General features: G+C 66.2%; 3 protein-coding genes and 1 long non-coding RNA gene across 10 annotated transcripts in view; 2 read left to right on the forward strand and 2 right to left on the reverse strand.

The window, feature by feature from the left end:
* SHANK1 (SH3 and multiple ankyrin repeat domains 1) overlaps positions 1 to 3,247 on the reverse strand; it is a 40,208-nt gene extending 36,961 nt beyond the window's left edge. For 4 of the 6 annotated variants that reach the window (XM_058674962.1, XM_058674959.1, XM_058674960.1 and 1 more), the window contains exons 1-3: positions 922 to 1,224; positions 415 to 715; positions 117 to 320 (exon numbers count right to left, since the gene is read on the reverse strand). In XM_058674962.1, coding sequence (XP_058530945.1) covers positions 117 to 320; positions 415 to 672 — 462 coding nt within the window. In that variant the 5' untranslated portion in view covers positions 673 to 715; positions 922 to 1,224. Of the gene's footprint in view, positions 1 to 116; positions 321 to 414; positions 716 to 855; positions 1,225 to 2,868 lie in introns of those variants that run through there. The other 2 variants (XM_058674958.1, XM_058674957.1) reach the window with 2 other exon arrangements.
* A 3,973-nt stretch (positions 3,248 to 7,220) lies between these two features.
* On the forward strand, positions 7,221 to 9,196 carry CLEC11A (C-type lectin domain containing 11A). The gene is made up of 4 exons (XM_004597149.2): positions 7,221 to 7,516; positions 7,716 to 7,908; positions 8,127 to 8,318; positions 8,736 to 9,196. The coding sequence occupies exons 1-4, from the start codon at positions 7,370 to 7,372 to the stop codon at positions 9,155 to 9,157; spliced, it is 954 nt and encodes a 317-aa protein (XP_004597206.2). The 5' UTR covers positions 7,221 to 7,369; the 3' UTR covers positions 9,158 to 9,196.
* A 2,421-nt stretch (positions 9,197 to 11,617) lies between these two features.
* Positions 11,618 to 12,028, reverse strand: LOC105942449 (uncharacterized). Its single transcript, XR_001168445.2, has 3 exons — positions 11,950 to 12,028; positions 11,799 to 11,858; positions 11,618 to 11,711 (listed from the first exon to the last, which is right to left on the reverse strand). It is a non-coding gene; the product is annotated as an uncharacterized LOC105942449 (long non-coding RNA).
* Positions 12,029 to 13,425: 1,397 nt separating this feature from the next.
* On the forward strand, positions 13,426 to 16,714 carry ACP4 (acid phosphatase 4). Of its 2 annotated transcripts, XM_004597148.2 has the most exons (11): positions 13,426 to 13,702; positions 13,796 to 13,900; positions 13,968 to 14,054; positions 14,633 to 14,779; positions 15,061 to 15,159; positions 15,243 to 15,338; positions 15,533 to 15,665; positions 15,776 to 15,858; positions 16,053 to 16,177; positions 16,280 to 16,458; positions 16,538 to 16,714. In XM_004597148.2, the coding sequence occupies exons 1-11, from the start codon at positions 13,592 to 13,594 to the stop codon at positions 16,651 to 16,653; spliced, it is 1,281 nt and encodes a 426-aa protein (XP_004597205.2). In that variant the 5' UTR covers positions 13,426 to 13,591; the 3' UTR covers positions 16,654 to 16,714. The 2 variants fall into 2 exon arrangements, with proteins under 2 accessions (XP_004597205.2, XP_058530595.1); XM_058674612.1 differs by having other exon boundaries at positions 16,280 to 16,714.
* Positions 16,715 to 16,763: the final 49 nt, after the last annotated feature.

The raw sequence follows: 16,763 nt of genomic DNA on the forward strand, positions 1-16,763 counted from the left end.
TGGGTGTGGGGTTGGCCTGGTGCCATGCCTGGGCCATGCCGCTGGACAGAGGCAGGGTGACTGGCCATGGGGCCGCGGTGAGCCCTGGACAGGGGAGGACGGGCTGTGGGCCTCACCTCCAGGTAGGGCACCCCCTTCTCAAAGGACTGGGGGTACTCGCGCAGCAGCCTCTCCTCCTCCAGGAAGTTGGCGTCGCGGCCCGACGTGGCCGGCTGGAAGAGGCCGTAGTTGAGCACGTCCTGGAGGCTCTCGCTCAGCGCACAGAGCACCTGCTGCTTGGCTGTCCAGATGGTAGCGTCCGGGTTGAAGCGCAGGCATTTCTGCGGGCGAGGGGCCGGGGAGCAGCCCTCAGGTGAGTCGGGCGGGCCAGGGTGGAGGCCGGTGTGTGTGTGTTGGGAGGGGCTCTGGGCTCACCGTCTGGTGCAGGTCCGGAATGCCGATCCTGAACACCATCATGCTGAAGTGGGCGTCGTTGGGGACAGACATGGAGCGACCCTGAAGGCCCCGAGCCGAGGCCAAGCTACCAGGTGTGCCGCTGCTGCCCCGGGCCTGGGACCCGCGGGGACCTCGCCCTGGCCCGTCTGGGGAGCTGTGTGATTCGGAGCCCCCGTCGGGACACTCGCTGGCGCTGTGACCTTCCTCGTCCTCGCTTGTGGCGGGGCTGTGGGTCATCGTGGGGCCACGGGGCGCTGGGGGACGGCAGCATCACAGGCGGCTGAGGAGGGATGGGGCACCCAAGGGCGGCCGTCAGTCGGGGGAGCACCCTCAGAGGCCTGGCGGTCAGGGGCAGCCTTCCCTCCCTGGCTGCAGTGGACAGGAAACAGCCCCCACCCCTCCACACACACCCACACACACCTGTCTCCTTTCCCTGCCCTTGGCCCTGCTCAGGGGGGCCCCCCTGCGCCCCATTTTGCCGCTGACCCAGCGTGGCCGTGTGTCCCAGAAACCCAAGAATCACCGCGGGAGCTCCTGGCCCACTTTGCGAGGCCACAGAAGAAACGTGGTCGGGGCTAAAATTAGCGGAGGGCAGCCAGGTGGACCGCGGCCGGCCCGCCCCTGGGCGCTCTGCCCTCCTGGCCCCCGGCCTGGCGCCTGCTTCCGGGGAAGCCTGGAGGCAGCAGCGTAGTAAGGGGGAGATGTGGAGGTGTGGCCAGTCCCGGCTGGTGGCTGAGCACGTGGGCACAGGGGAGACAGCGGGAGGGGGGCTGCTAAGTTGGGGGTGTCCCCAGCAGCTCACAGAGTGGCCAGGGGGACGCCTCAGGGCATCCCCACAGAGTGTGGTGAGGACAGGTGGCAGGGAGGTGTGCAGGGGGCTTCAGTGGCTGTGCTGCTCTGTGGGTGGCCATTCAGGGTGCCCTGCTGTGGCGAGGCTTGGTCCTCCCGTGGTTCAGTTCAGAGGCAGATTTGGGGGTGGGGCAGAGGGTAGGAAGTAAGGGAAGGGCTGGGGGTGGGTCAGATGCTGGGGGTGGGCCAGATGCTGGGGGCCTCAGCCCTCAGGTGGACCCCTGCCATGGCTTCTGAGGGTGTGTTCGGGGGTCTGCCTTCTTGCTGTCTCTCCCCCCATTCCCTGCCCACCCCCCCATATACACAGAGCACCGGAAACCAGAATGTGTGGTCTGGTCCCCCCCCACATGCCAGGCCCAGCTCCCGCACCGTTGCCATGGAGATGGGAAGCAGCAGAGGGGACTGGAGGGGACTGTTCACTTTGGGGGAGTGGGGACGGGTTGAGGGAGAGGGATGGGGAAGGGAGAGACCAAATGTGTGCGGGAAGTGGGGGGGGGAGGAGAATTGGCAGGGCCGTGGGCGAGCCAACAGCCAGCCACCAGCTCACGCGTGGCCGCAGCGCCGAGCCCAGTCCCCTCCCCACCTGGTGCCGCCCGAGACCCCGCCCGCGCCCTGTCCCGCACGCCGCTTGCCCAGCGGGGCCAGCCGCCCCGCGGCCACTCCCCCCTCGGCCGACCCTGGCTGACCGCGGCCCCAGCCCCCCATTCCCGCCCCGGCCGCGGCGCCCCTCCCCCTCGGGCCGCGGGAGGGAGAGGCGCGCTCCGCCGGGGCGGCATGAATCAAACGTTCGGCGGCTAAGAATAGCTGGCACGCAGCTGGTACCGCGACGGGCGAGGAGGCGCGGGGGGTGCGCCCGCGGTGCCAGGGTGCCCCGCGCGCCTGCGGGGGCCGGGGGGCGGCCGGCGTGGCCGGGCGCAGGTGGAGGGACCCCTCCCGGGAGCATGAATGGAGGCGGGGAGAGGCCGGGCTGGGGCGGGGACGCCACGGGAGAGGGAAGCGCCCCGCACCGCGGGAGGGGAGGGGGCCCCGGAGCGGGCCTGGGGGAGGCAGCCGAGGGGGCGCGCCGGCAGCCGCGGCAGGCACGCGAGACGCGCGGGGCCGGAGGTGCGGGAGTGGCAGGCGGCTCAGGAGCCCCGCGGCCTGCGCCCCTGGCGGGCCGAGGGGCTGGGAAGGGAAGCGGGGTGACCTGGAGGGGGCAGGGCCCAGCTCCGCCCGGGTGGGCGAGGCGGGGGAGTGGCCGGGCGCCGCCAGGAGGCGGGCACCGCGACCCGGTCCTAGGCTTCCGAGCGTCCGCAGAGGGCTCGTGCTGGGGCTGGGGGTGGGGGTGGGGGGCGCAGCGCCCCTCCAGGCTGCGATCTGGGACGGGGCACCGGGGACTGGGGCGTAACCCAATTCGGCGTCGCTCGGAGCAACGCTCCCTCTACACCCGCAGCTCTCCCCCCTCCCCATCACATACACCCCACACCGCACACCCAGGCCCCGAGCCCCGGCGCGGGGCCAAGGACATCCCGGGCGCCCCTGCCCCCTCTCCCGCCGCAGCGCCCCCAAACCCCCTGCCCCCCCTGGCTCCCCGGTCCCCCTTACCTGCCTGGCGGGGCTGCTGAGTCCCGGTCGGCGGCGCCCGCGGCCCCTCCCCCCTCCCCCCACCCCCCTCCCCCCCGGAGCCGGGGGGACCCTCAGGCCATGCCCCACCGCCCCGGAGGGCGAGCGGGCCCGGGGAGGGGGCGGGCGAGGGCCGGGGGGGAGGGCGGGGGGCCCGAGGACCTCACCCCCCCCGCGGGCCGGGCCGGGCCATCCGCAGAGCGCCCCCCTTGCGCCGCGGCCGCCGCGCCCCTCCTCGGCCGCCCCCGGCTCGGTCGGGCCGGCTCCGGGCGCCGCGTCTCCGCCGGCTCTTCCTCCTCCTCCTCGTCCTCGGGCCGCCGCCGCCGCCCGCTCCGCGCCTCCTCTGCCACCCTGCTCGCTCTCGCGCTCTCGCTGTCTCTCCCTCACCCTGTCTCTCTCTCCCTCCCTCTCTCCTTCCCTCCCCTCCCTCCGCCCTCTCCCCTCCCTCCGGGAGTCGGCAGAGGAGACATCGCCCCTCCCCGCGCCCCCAAACCTCGCCCATCCCCCCCTCCGCACCGCCGGCTCCGCCCCTCCCTCCCCCACCGCCGGGTCCCCAAACCTGACTCCACCCACTCTGGCCCCGGTACCCCCTAACTATGGGGTTCTGCCCCTAAGCGTAGAACCCCAATACCACCCAGGACGCGCCCTCCCAGGTGCGCCCTGCCCCCTTCACACACCGTTGGGGGCTCCTGGAAATAGATGTGGCTAGACGACACCCCCAAATGGGACAGTGAAGGTGGTGCGGTCCTGTGCTATCACCCCCCAAACTCCCTCTCTCTCCCCTCCCTCCCCACGGGCACGGGGCAGACGCATGTGGACACCTCCAACAGGCGCCCACTCCCCCCACACAGGTGCAGCTACCAGCTGGCCCACCACCCAGGGCCATGCCCCCACATGCACGCATGCCCGGCTGCACCCATGTCATTCCCGCCACCCTCACCTACACGCCGGGACCTCCGGGGTGGGGGGTGAGTGCCTGCCTCCCTGGCCCCCTCGAACACTTGCAGGGACTCGCCCTCCAGGCCACACCCCATGCACCCACACACACCATGGCCATTTTCCAGAGGGGAAAGCTGAGGCACAGAGAAGCTGGGTGACTGGCAGTGCGAGGTCGCCTGGCTGCAAGGACCCCGTGCAGGGAGCCCAGCTCTCACCAGCCATTTCCCTGGGTCCTCAGCACACGTGTGTGCCCTGTGCATGTGTGCCCACACGCGTGTGCATGCAGCCCGTGTCCAAGACACACCCACTGAGCGCTGGGGCAGCAGTGTCCCCTGAAGCTGGCTTCTGCCGACTGGCAGCACCTGCAGAGCCGCCAGCTGGGCAAGGGCTCCTGCAGGGGGCAGGTGTGGGTTCACCTCCAGCTGCAGGCTGAGTGGGAGCTTGGAGCCGGTGGCTGCCCAGTCTGGGCTACAGGGGGAGGTATGGGAGTCTGCCTCCAGCAGCCAGCAGCCCAGGTGGGGAACAGCTGGGCCCTAGGCAGGGAGCATCTGCTGGTGCTGCTGGCACTTCCGGCAGCCAGTCACACTTCTGCAGGGCCCCCTCCTGCCCTATGCCAGCTTCTGGCCCTGGGTGAGGGGGCTGCAGCCCCGCAGTAGAGGGAGGCACCTGAGACAGACAGACAGACAGCACCCAGGCCCTGACAGCCTTCCCTCTCCCCGCCCCCATCTGGACTTTCTTGGAAGGCTGTCCGGATGCCTTGGGCTCCCCCAGGACGTGTGCCCTGCTCTGAGTTGCAGCAGGAAGCCCTGGCCAGCTGCCACTGCGCTGGGGACCTCCCGCAGGGCTGCTTCCTGTAGCCTTCCTAGGAGGAGTGGGCCCCCCTCAATCGCTGGCTCCCCTGAGCCCTACGTCTGTTGGCAGCAGCGGCCAGCCGGCCAGGCTGAGTGACTCACCAGCCTGCTGGAGGAGTGGCACGGCGGTGTGCCCTGCTGCTCCCCTGCCTCAGGCTTTGCTGTCTCCCCTGGGGTTCCCTGGGCTCAGCCCCAGGGCCTGTTGGTCACCTCCCTCCTGACTTGATTGGTTGAGCACCTACTATGCATTAGCTGCTTCTTCATCTAGGTAAGAAGATTAAGCCGCTGCTTCTGGTGCCGGCATCCTATATGGACACCAGTTCGAGTCTAGGCTGTTCCACTTCTGGTTCAGCTCATGCGCATGGGAAAGTAGTGGAGCGCAGACCAAATGCTTGAGTCCCTGTGTCCACACAGGCGCCCCTGATGGAGCTCCAGACTCCCGCGTTGAGCCTGGCCCAGGCTTGGCCACCTGGGGGAGTGAACCAATGGATGGAACATCTGAGTCTCTGTAATTCTGCCTTTAAAATAAAGAAATAAATCTTAAAAAAAAAAAAATAGAATCCCTGGGCCGAGTGCGGTACTCTAGCAGCTAAACTCCTCGCCGTGCACACGCTGGGATCCCACATGGGCGCCAGTTCATGTCCCGGCTGCTCCACTTCCCATCCAGCTCCCTGCCTGTGGCCTGGGAAAGCAGTCGAGGACGGCCCAAAGCCTTGGGACCCTGTACCCGCGTGGGAGACCCAGAAGAGGCTCCTGGCTCCTGGCTTCGGATCAGCTCAGCTCCAGCCATTGTGGCCACTTGAGGAATGAACCAGCAGATGGAAGATCTTCCTCTCTGTATATCTGACTTTCCAATAAAAATTAAATAGAGTTCCCATCTTCATCGGTAGCTGGTGCATGTAAACAGACAAAATGGTGCCTGTCTTGAGCATATGGAAGATAAAATGGAGTGTTTTAAAACATTTTGTTTGAAAAAAAAAAAAAAAAAGATTTATAGGGCCCGGTGCAGTGGCCTAGTGGCTAAAGTCTTTGCCTTGCACGTGTTGGTATCCCACATGGGCGAATCATCAGAGGAAGATCTTCCTCTCTGTCTTTCCTCCTCTCTGTATGTCCGACTTTATTGGAAAATCAAATTTCACAGAGACAAGGAGAGACAGAGAGGAAGATCTTCTGTCCACTGGTTCACTCCCCAAGTGACCGCAATGGCTGAAGCTGAGCTAATCTGAAGCCAGGAACCAGGAGCCTCTTCCAGGTCTCCCACACAGGTGCAGGGTCCCGAGGTTTTGGGCCGTCCTCGACTGTTTTCCCAGGCCACAAGCAGGGAGCTGGATGGGAAGCAGGGGTGCCGGGACACACACCAGTGCAAAATGGAGTGTTTTAATGGAGTAACTCGTACGGGGGCGGCGTGGTGGTACATTGCTTTAAGCTACAGCCTGTGATGATGTAATTCCATGTCGTGAGGCCCCGGTTCGGGTCTCAGCTGTCCGTCCGTCTCCCTGCTCACGGGCTTGGGCCCCTGCACCTGCGTGGGAGACCTGGCTAGAGCTCCAGGCTCTGCTTTTAGTCTGGCCAGCCTCAGCCAGCGTGGCCATTTAGTTTTTTTCACTCTGCCTTTCAAATAAATACATTACAATTAAGAAAGCAAAAAAAAAAAAAGCATAACTTGTGGGACGAGATCCAATTTGAGGTGATTGTGGAGGGCCTGCAGAGGGGTGGGGGGGAAATCTTTTTAGCAGGAGGAAAAGAAGGCTGGCTTCAGGGTACTGAGGAGCAGAACGGCAAACAAGCAGCGCCACAGACAGGCTGGGGCGGGGGCAGAGGGGGTGCAGGGGTGCAGGGGTGCAGGGGGCTTCTGGCCCAGCCCCCCACCCGGCAGGCTGTGCTGGCAGCCTCATGCAGCAGCCTGGCTCCCCTCCTGCTTGTGGTGCGAAGGTGGGGGAGCTACGGCATCTGATTTATGGTTTGGAAGGCCTTCTCTGGCGGAGGCAAGCTGCCGGATCTGAGGGGCTCCGGGGAAAGGAGGGGGAAGGCAGGGAGGAAGGACGGCAGGTCCAGGCCGGGCGGGCCGAGGTGGCTGCCACCCGCTGCACTCCTCTCAGGCTGTGTGTGTGTGTGTGTGTGTCCCCAATAAACACACACCCTCCGGGGCCAGGCGCCTGAGAATGGTCCTCTCCGGGCGTGTGGGCTTCCAGTGGTCAAGGATAATAGTAACCCTGGGAGACCCTCAGACTGCTGTCTCCTCCCCCACCCCAGAGTGAGCGGGGCCAAGCCCCAGCATCCCACCAGGGCCCTGTGTGCCCCTGGAGGGCAGCGCTGGGGTTCCCTTAGGGAGTCAGGTTTGCCCGGGTGGGGGGGCGGTAGGAGGGGACTCCTTTCTGGTCTTGTGAGCTCTGTGGCAGGCAGGAGGAAGAGCTGGGTTCAGGCTGGACATGAGCGCGCAGGGAAGCAGTTAACAGGAGGACTTTGGGGGTGGGGAGGAGTGGCAAGGCGGGACCCAGGCTTTGGAAAGTTGGAGTTTTCCGGCCACAGAAGCAGGGCCTCCTGGGAGCCAAGTGGGGCGGGGAGAGACACACACACACAGTCGGAGGAGCCAGCCAGGGCAGACGGGTGGCTAGTGACTGCCCCAAGGCCGGGGGCACTCAGAGAGGCCCCAACGACTCCCCCACATCTCGGTACCCTGGGAGTCCAGCCTGATGCAGGCAGCCTGGCTGTTGGGGGCCCTGGTGGTCCCCCAGCTCCTGGGCTTTGGCCAGGGGGCTCAGGGAGCTGAGAGGGAGTGGGCCGGGGGCTGGGGAGGGGCCGTGGAGGAGGAACGGGACAGGGAGGTTTTGATGCTAAAGGTGAGAGGTGGGTATGCTGGGGTGGGGGGAGAGGGAACCAGGGTGGGGAAGTGGGTGGGAGGGCCCAGGGTGAGTGGGTTCAGAGACAGAGGGGACTGGGAGGCTGGGGTGTTCTAGGTGGGCAAGCTGGGGAGGAAGGGGGTGGGGGGAGGAGACAGGCTGGCCCTGACCACTCCTCTGCTACCCCTCACCCTTCCAGCATCTGCAGGAGGCTCTGGGGCTGCCCTCCGATATGGGCGAAGAGAATTTCACCGGAATCATCCTGGATGAAGGACTCTGGGGGCCCGAGGAAGAGCAGGGAGAGCCCAAGGGGAAGGCAGCGACCACAACACCAGCCCCCTCCCCCAGCCCCAGCCCATCTCCTACCCAGGAGGACGTGGTCACTTATATCTGTGAGTAACAAGCCATGCCCCGACGCCCCAGCCTTGCCTCGGAGGGGCCCCGGCGCCCCCCATTCCCCCAGGTCCCCCATTCCCCCAGGTCCCTCAGGTCCCCCAGGTCTTCCAGGTCCCCCATTCCCCCAGGTCCCCCAGGTCTCTCAGGTCCCCCAGGTCCCCCAGGTCCCTCAGGTCCCCCAGGTCTTCCAGCAGCACGCCCTGTCCCTCCACAGTGGGCCGCCTGGCCGGCTTGGACGCAGGCCTGCACCAGCTGCACGTCCGCCTGCACGCGCTGGACACCCGCGTCGTGGAGCTAACCCAGGGGCTGCGGCAGCTGCGGAAGGCGGCGGATGACACCCGCGAGGCCGTGCAAGCCCTGCAGGAGGAGCAGGGCCGGGCCGGGCGCGAGCGTGGCCGTCTGGAAGGTGGGGGACACGAGGGCCTCGTGGGGGACGGGGCGTGTGTGTGTGTGTATATGTGTGAGTGTGTGGGGAGGACGAAGTTCCCCTGGAGGCCGGCTATGCTAGCAGAAGGGGAGGCTCCCCGAAAGCAGGCCCACTCCCCTGGGGGGAGCCCCAATTCTGGGCCGGGAGGACCCAGTGTGTCCGGTTAGGCCGTGGCCCCGCCCTCTCCCGCCCCCACATCTGAGGCCCCGCCCTCAACACAAAGGCCACGCCCCGCGCAAAGACCCCGCCCTCTCCCAGCCCCAGCCCATCGCTAAGCCCCCGCCCTCGCCCCAGCACGGAGGCCCCACCCACCCCAGCGGCCCCGCCCTCAGCACAAAGGCCCCGCCCCCGGGAGGAGTCTGACCCCGCCTCCTTCCAACCTGGACCCGCCCACAGGCTGCCTGAAGGGACGGCGCGTGGGCCACAAGTGCTTCCTGCTCTCGCGCGACTTCGAGGCGCAGGCGGCGGCGCAGGCGCGCTGCGTGGCTCGGGGCGGAAGCCTGGCGCAGCCGGCGGACCGGCAGCAGATGGAGGCGCTGACCAGCTACCTGCGGGCGGCGCTGGCGCCCTACAACTGGCCCGTGTGGCTCGGGGTGCACGACCGGCGCGCCGAGGGCCTCTACCTGTTCGAGAACGGCCAGCGCGTGTCCTTCTTCGCCTGGCACCGCGCCCCCAGCCCCTCGCCGCACCCGCTCAGCCCCAGCCAGCCCAATGGCGGCGCGCTGGAGAACTGCGTGGCGCAGGCCTCGGACGACGGCTCGTGGTGGGACCACGACTGCGAGCGCCGCCTCTACTTCGTCTGCGAGTTCCCCGTCTAGCGCGGCCCGTTCCCCGACCCCAGGACCCAGGCTGGCCCTGGTCCCTCCGAGGCGCCCCTGGGGCAGCGTGCATGGGACGGGGCAGCAGCGGCCACCGGCCGCCTCCCCTTGCTCACGGGGCCGGCCAGCACGACCTGGCTCGCCCTGGAGCCCAGAACCTGGAACCCAGGAAGGCCTCGGCTTGGTTTGCGATCAAGGGATCCCCAGAGACCAAGCGGCTTGCACCCCCAGAGCCACATTTCCCAGCAGGCAGGGCTGTCCCGCAGCGGCACCCCTTCCCCCACGAGGCATTGGTGGGGCGGAGGGTCTTGCCACGAGGGACGTTGGGAAGTGTATCTGGTCACGCGTGCGTGTGTGGGAAAGTCGGCAGCCACGTGGTCCGTCTCAGACACATAGGTGCACTTCTCTCTGTATATCTGACTTTCAAATAAAAATAAATCTCAAAAAATTATTAGGATTCCCATGGGCTTGGGGGAGGGGGTCCCCGAATGCCGGCCACTGCAGTGCCAGCATCCCTGTGGGCACCGGTTCGTGTCCCGGCTGCTCCACTCCCTTCCCACGCAGCTTCCATTGTGGCCTGGGAAAGCAGCAGAGGATGGACCAAGTGCGTGGGCTCCTGCACACACACGGGAGGCCTGGAAGAGGCTCCTGGCTCCTGCCGTGTGGCTGTGTGGCCAGCGCTGGGAGATCTGGCTCTCCTCCCCTCTGTGACGCTGCATTTCAAATCAAAAACGAAAAATCTGTAGCAAGTATGTATTTTCATCTCCTTTAAAGCAGAGGGATCGGCCATCCAGCAGTCTCCAGTGCCCACCAGGTTTGGCGGCGGTCGCCGTTGTCCACTGAGCCCCCAGCTCGCCGCGGGCGTCTCTGGGTGGCATGGCTGAAGACGGAATCTTGGCTGGGTTTGTAGTTTTGCAGCGGCTTCATGCTGGTTTCATTCCTGGCGCATCTGCCGACATAGCGAGCGTGCACACACACACACACACACACACCAGTCTCCACCTGCCCCACCCCTGGCAGGGCGAGGTGATAGGACAAAATGGAAATGGACAGAGAGGTGCAGGGAGGGCGGTGGAGGTTGTCAGGACTGCCCCCTAAACCCTGCCTTGGGGGTCCTGGGGGGCCACGGTGTGGTGGTGGAGTAGGTGTGAGCAGGCAGGGGAGGTCAGAGGACTGGAGCAGAGAGGGGAAGCTGGAGGAGAGGCGGGAAGCACTGGGGACCTCGCGCTGCGCCCCTCGCCCCAGGATGGGGTCCACTGGGCTGTCCACTCGGCTGACCGCCTGGGAAAGGCGGTCCCGCACCGCCACCGTGTGGCCGGACGTGGGCTTGCAGCTGGGCGCCCTTCTCCAGGTCGCACGAGTGCTCACCTGCTAACCGAGGAGTCCCACCTTTGCAGATATTGAGCTCAGAGAGGAAGACTTCTAAGCGCTGCAGAAAACAGGCTAGGAGAGGCTGCCCCGCTGGAGCGGCGGAGAGGCAGGGCACGGAGAGGGGTCTGGGGGCAAAGGACTCGGGCGACCATCCCTGGCTGCTCCTCGGGGCCCAGATTTCCACCTTCGCCAAAGGAAGGAGGCAACCAGGGCTCAGAGTGAGACGCAGGAGCGGGTCGAAGGGCTTTGCTCTCTCACCCAGAGGCGACTCCCCATCCTCTCCTGGAGCGTTACCCACAGATGTCGCCAAAACCCAGAGGTGGGTTGAGCTGTGGTGCACCACGTTGGACCCCTACCTACCACGCTGGCATCCCGTGACCAGAGCATCCATTGGAGTTCCAGCTGCTCCACTGCTGAGCAATCTACCTGCTAACACAGCTGGGGAAGCAGTGAAGGACAGCCCAAGTGCTTGGGCTCCTGCACCATCTGACCTGGCCAACTCACCATTGTGGCCATTGAGAGAGGGAACCAGTGGAAGGAAGCTCTCTTGTCGCTGTAGCTCCTTTCAAGTATACATACATCTTAAAAACAAATGGATGCTGGGCCCCAACCTTCACAGCTGAGTCTGGATCCTAGCCCCTCCTCCCTCACACCCAGGGGTCCAGCCCCTCCTCCCTCACACCCAGGGGTCCAGCCCAGCCCCTCCTCCCTCACACCCAGGGGTCCAGCCCAGACCCTCCTCCCTCACACCCAGGGCTCCAGCCCAGACCCTCCTCCCTCACACCCAGGGCTCCAGCCCCTCCTCCCTCACACCTAAGGGCCCAGCCCAGCCCTCCTCTCTCACACCCAGGGGTCCAGCCCACACCCTCCTGCCTCACACCCAGGGGTCCAGCCCCTCCTCCCTCACACCCAGGGGTCCAGCCCACACCCTCCTCCCTCACACCCAGGGGTCCAGCCCCTCCTCCCTCACACCCAGGGGTCCAGCCCAGCCCCTCCTCCCTCACACCCAGGGGTCTTGCCGCAGTCCATCCTCCCTCAGCTGGGATGCCTGGCCATGGCTGTGCAGGGTGAGCCAGCTGGGGCCATGTATGCTGCTTCAGTCACATTTATTTGGGGTCAGAGTGGGAGCTATGGATCAAGTGGAGGTGGGGCCGCTGCATTCTGGGCCTTCTTAGTGCTGAGCCTGCGCAAGGAGAGACAGGCATGGATAGAAAGATCGAGAAAGAGAGAGCTGAGTGATGACCACCTGCCCCGCCGCCTTACTGCTCACCTTGTTGAAGAAGTAGATGGAGGCCAGGATGCTGAAGACCGCCATGGCCAGGGTCACGTTCTGGGGCCGGAGGGGCCGGAGGGGCCGGAGTTTAGGACCCTCCCCCGACGCTGCCCGCCCCACCCCCGCGCTGGGGAGACCCCCTCCTCACTTCTTGAAAGTTCATAGCCATGGGTGCTTAGTGGGTGTTTGTTCTGCCTCTCCTCTCTCCCTCTCTCCTCTCTTCCTCTCTCCTCTCTCTCTTCCTGGGCCTCAGAGGGTAGGAGCTGGTGGAATGGGGAGGGGCTGTCAGGGAGACCAGAATGGTAGCCATGGCGACCTGGGGAGGGCATTCTGAGTGGGGGACCTGGGAGGGGAGGGCCTGGGTTTCTGTGGGGCAGTAGCAGAGGTGTCACCCACTGAGCCACCCGCGGGTGTGTGAGAACAGAAGCTGGGATCGGCATCAGAGCCCAGGCACGCCAACACAGAGGGTGGTGTCCTCGCCAGACGGCCAGCGATGCCTGCCTGAAGAGTTGACTTCAGGTTGTCAAGGAAACAGGGGCAGCTGCTGTCCCCTCACCTCCATCCCCCAGCCTGAGGTCATTCCACCCTCTGTGGCCCGACCTCCCTGCTGGTCACCTGCCCTGCCTAGCTGGGTGTCAGCCTGGGGGTCGGGCGGTCACAGCAGGTGCCCCTTTGACTGTCAGAGTTCTCCATGGCAGCTTGGGGGATGTGGCTGCAGTGGACACCCGGCTCTGGGCACCTGCTGGCCGGGCACTCATGCTGAATTGCCTTGGAAACATGGAGAAAAGGATCTGGGGTTGGCGATGAGCGTGGGGGTGCCTGCCGTTAGCCAGGTCCCCTGCGGTGGTGGCTGCGATGGCCAGGGTATGACCAGGTACAAGCAGTCAGCACACACCCACCATTGCTACTGGGAAGGAGATGGCTTCTTGTATTAATGGGTGTGTGGCCTTTTAAGCGGCCCTTTTATGAGGACACAGGGTGGGCGTCCCGCTGCCTGGTTTCGTTCCCATCCAGCTTCCAGAAAGCAGCTGATGATGCGTAACCCCTGCCGGCCATGAGGGAGACCCCAGTGGAGCTCCTAGCTCCAACCTGAGGAGCCAACTGGCAGAGGGAAGACTTCTGTTTGTCCCTTGGCCTTCCCCAATAAATAGACATCTATCAATCAGTGCTAATAGTTTACTCAAGGAAGGTGTCTGATGGCTGGAGTGCAGGGTGGCTTCTTTGGTCTGTCTTGGTCCCATCTTCCTGTTTCTTGGAACACACCAAGACAGGGACCCAGAGAACAAGGGAAGTCAGGTGACAGCCTTGGGGGACCCCCGAGAGACGCCCACCCGACACAGAGGCAGGAGGGACCTTGCCTTGCCACGGCCCGTCCTCCCATCCTGGGGAAGCCAGCGCCGTGGATGGGTCCCTCAGCCCACAGTGTTGCTGGTTCTGTCTGGCCCCAGGGCCTGGGTGTTTGTGTCCTGGGGGCCCTGCTGGCTCTAGGCGGCTTGAGGGGTTGAGGGTGGGGAAAAGAGACAGGCTATGGGTGTTGGGTGAGTGGCATCTGGCTTGATTGGAAACGTCCTCTGCAAGTCACACCATACCTTGGTTTCTGTCTGCACCGTGGTGCCCCCCGAGGTGGCCCACGGAAAATCCCGGGCTGCCAGCGGCCTGGCTACCCCAGGCAGCTGGTGGTGCCCAGGGCGGGCTGGGGCCTGCCCCTCGGGAGGCAGGAGGCCCCCGGGTAATGAGTGGGTGGGGCTGCCGTACAGACACGGCTGAGCTCAGCGTCTGGCTGTGTGGACATGGCCGGGCCAGGGCTTGGGGGCCACCCCACCGGGCCGCTCCTGCCGCTGCTGTTGCTGCTGCTGCCACCCCTGGCCCTGCCGGAAGGACCCCTGGTGTTCGTGGCCGTGGTGAGCACCCCCCACCCCTGTCACCCTCTCTGCATCCCGGCCCCACCCTGCACCTGTCCTCCAGCGTGGCCCTGACTCGTTCCCGTCCCCCAGGTGTTCCGCCATGGCGACCGGGCCCCCCTGGCCTCTTACCCCACGGACCCCCACAAGGATGTGGTCTCCGCCCTGTGGCCCCGTGGCCTGGGCCAGCTGACCGGGGTGAGCAGCAGGGGTGCGGGCACGGATATGGGGGGAGGGCAGCTGCTGAAGCTCGCTCTGTCCCCAGGAGGGCGTCCGCCAGCAGCTGGAGCTGGGCCGATTCCTGAGGAGGCGCTACAAGGCCTTCCTGAGCCCCGAGTTCCGGCGGGAGGAGGTACTGCATGTTGACCTCTCACCCTTGACCCCCACCTACCCCAACACTGTCTCGGCCTCTGGTGTCTGACCTCTGCCAACCAAACCTTCACCTTACTTTATAATCTCCGACCTCACTGCAGGCTGAGTCATGCTTTGACCCCTGACCTTTATTTGCTGACCTCCACTGGATCTGAGCCTCCTGGGCTTCACGCAGACTCCGTCACCTCTGACCCCGGGACTCCAAGGATTCTCTGCTGTTGATTCAACTGCCTTCCTGACTTGCAACCTTTGACCTCTGACCTTCATCAGTGCTGATCTTTCATTTCCGCTAACGTTCCCCAGTTGGGATCAGTTCTCCTGAACGCTCCTCTCTGACAAACCTGTATGAACTCTGACCCGTGTTTGACCTTGACCTCTCCACCTTCCCCCATTCTGACCCTCCCTGACTCAGCTGAGCGCCCCTTAGTCCAGCCGTGACCCGCACCCTCTACCTCCTGCCACTGGGCTCTGACCTTTGATCTCTGACGGATGAACCTGCCCCTCCCACGCCTCGCGTGACCCCCACGCGCGCTCTCCCCACCGTCCCACCCCGCGCAGGTGTATGTTCGCAGCACTGACTTCGACCGCACCTTGGAGAGCGCCCAGGCCAACCTGGCCGGACTGTTCCCAGAGGCGGCGCCGGGACGCGCCGAGGCCGACTGGAGGCCCATCCCGGTGCACACGGTGCCCGTGGGCGAGGACAAGGTCAGGGGGCTGCCCGGGGCTGGGCGCGGGGGACGCTGGCTGAGTGCAGAGGGTGCAGGGCGCACGGGGTACGCGGATGCCAGGGGCGCAGGGCGCACGGGGCGCGGGCTGAGTGCAGGGGGCGCAGGGCGCGAGGGGGGCGTGGGAATGCGGGCTGAGTGCAGGAGGCGCAGGGCGCGAGGGGTGTGGGGATGCGGGGGTTGCGGGTTGAGTGCAGGGGCCGTGGGACGTGGATGGCACGAGGGGCGGCGGCGGGGACCCTGAGCTTCGCTGTTACCCAGCTGCTGAGGTTCCCCATGCGGAGCTGTCCGCGGTACCACGAGCTGCTGCGCGAGTCCACCGAGGCCCCCGAATACCAAGAAGCCCTGGAGGGCTGGACGGTGAGCGGGGCCGGTGCGGGAGAGCACGAGTCAGCGCGGAGACCCCCAAGGCTCACGCGGCACACCCTTCCCTCCCACCCCAGGATTTCCTGGCACGTCTGGAGAACTTCACCGGGCTGGCACTGGTTGGGGAACCGCTCCGCAGGGCGTGGAAGGTTCTGGACACCCTCATCTGCCAGGTGCCTCCCCCCCCCCCCCGTGCCTCGGTTTCCTCGTCTTCCCCACGGGGGTGGAGGGAAGACCTGGAGCAGATCTAACTCACGGGCAAGAGGGCGCCCTGCGTGCGCACCCCGGGACTTCTGAGGCCCTGGGTACCAGGGCAGGACCCCAGCTATGGGCTCACGGTAATAGCCTCTCTGACCCCTCTTGGCAGAGAGCCCACGGCCTGCAGCTCCCGTCCTGGGCGTCCCCTCACGTCCTGCGGACGCTCGCCCAGATCTCGGCCCTGGACATTGGCGCCCACGTGGGCCCACCCAAGGCGGCGGAGAAGGCCCAGCTGAGTGGGGGTGAGGTGCAGGGCCAGTAGGCCCGGGAGCCTTGGTGCGGGGCGGGGAGGGCGAAGGGGCGCCTGGGAGCGAGATGGGGAGATGTTCTGAGCGCAGGTCTCTGATCTCAGGGATCCTGCTGGACGCCATCCTGGCCAACTTCTCCCGGGCCCAGCGCCTGGGACTGCCGCTCAAGATGGTGATGTACTCGGCTGTGAGTCCTGGGGAGGCGCTAAAGGGGTGACGGCGGACTTGGGGCGAGCGCTGTGTTCCCAAGCCCCATCGTGCCAGGACACGGCTGAGCAGCCAGCTGACCCAGGCTGCAGCGGGCGGAGGGGTCTGGTTGGAGCTGAGGGCCTGGGGGGGGGGGCTCAGCTGTCCCAACGCCCGGTCCTCCCGTGCCTGCAGCACGACAGCACCCTGCTGGCCCTCCAGGGAGCCCTGGGCCTCTACGACGGCCACACGCCACCCTATGCCGCCTGCTTGGGCTTCGAGTTTCGGAGACACCTCAGGGACCCGGACACCGACGGAGGGTGAGGCCGGCGTGGCCAGCCGCCGGGGCGTGACGGGGGCGGTGGCACTGGCTGGCTGCGACAGGCCAGTGAGGAGGACCCGGTCTCTCCTCTCCCCTGCAGGAACGTCACCATCTCCCTCTTCTACCGCAACGACTCTGCCCGTGCGCCCCTGTCCCTCAGCCTCCCCGGGTGCCCCGCTTCCTGCCCACTGGGCCGCTTCCGCCACCTGACGGCCCCGGCTCGGCCCCCAGCGCAGGGCATCCCCTGCTACGGCGTCTATGAACCCGCCACCTCCCCAGGTGACGGCCTTGTGCGCTGGGGGTGGGAGCCCGGGGAGCCCAGGCCGGCAGACTCACAGCCCCCGTGTTCCTCCCGCAGCCACCGCGGTGCCCCTGCTGGCTGGAGCCGTGGCCCTGCTGGCAGTGCTCAGCTTGGGGATGGCCCTGCTGGCCCGGAGACCGGCCTGCCTGCGGGCCTGGGGGGGGGCCGTGTGAGCTGGGAAACCAGGGCGCCCCTCCCCCTTAGCTGACACTGGAACCCAACACGTGTGCTCCCACCCCCGCTGCCATGGCTCCTGTGGTTCACTGGGGTCGGGGAATGTGCT

The sequence above is a fragment of the Ochotona princeps genome, chromosome 16 (assembly GCF_030435755.1).
Source record: "Ochotona princeps isolate mOchPri1 chromosome 16, mOchPri1.hap1, whole genome shotgun sequence".
Lineage (NCBI taxonomy): Eukaryota > Metazoa > Chordata > Mammalia > Lagomorpha > Ochotonidae > Ochotona > Ochotona princeps.

Bases quoted from the DNA above. Each gene is read 5' to 3' on its own strand.
- CLEC11A (XM_004597149.2), top strand. From the start codon at position 7,370: ATGCAGGCAGCCTGGCTGTTGGGGGCCCTGGTGGTCCCCCAGCTCCTG. The intron at 7,517-7,715 runs GTGAGAGGTGGG...TCACCCTTCCAG, and splicing joins GGGAGGTTTTGATGCTAAAG to CATCTGCAGGAGGCTCTGGG. The intron at 8,319-8,735 runs GTGGGGGACACG...ACCCGCCCACAG, and splicing joins CGAGCGTGGCCGTCTGGAAG to GCTGCCTGAAGGGACGGCGC.
- ACP4 (XM_058674612.1), top strand. From the start codon at position 13,592: ATGGCCGGGCCAGGGCTTGGGGGCCACCCCACCGGGCCGCTCCTGCCG. The intron at 15,859-16,052 runs GTGAGTCCTGGG...CCGTGCCTGCAG, and splicing joins AGATGGTGATGTACTCGGCT to CACGACAGCACCCTGCTGGC. The intron at 16,178-16,279 runs GTGAGGCCGGCG...TCTCCCCTGCAG, and splicing joins GACCCGGACACCGACGGAGG to GAACGTCACCATCTCCCTCT.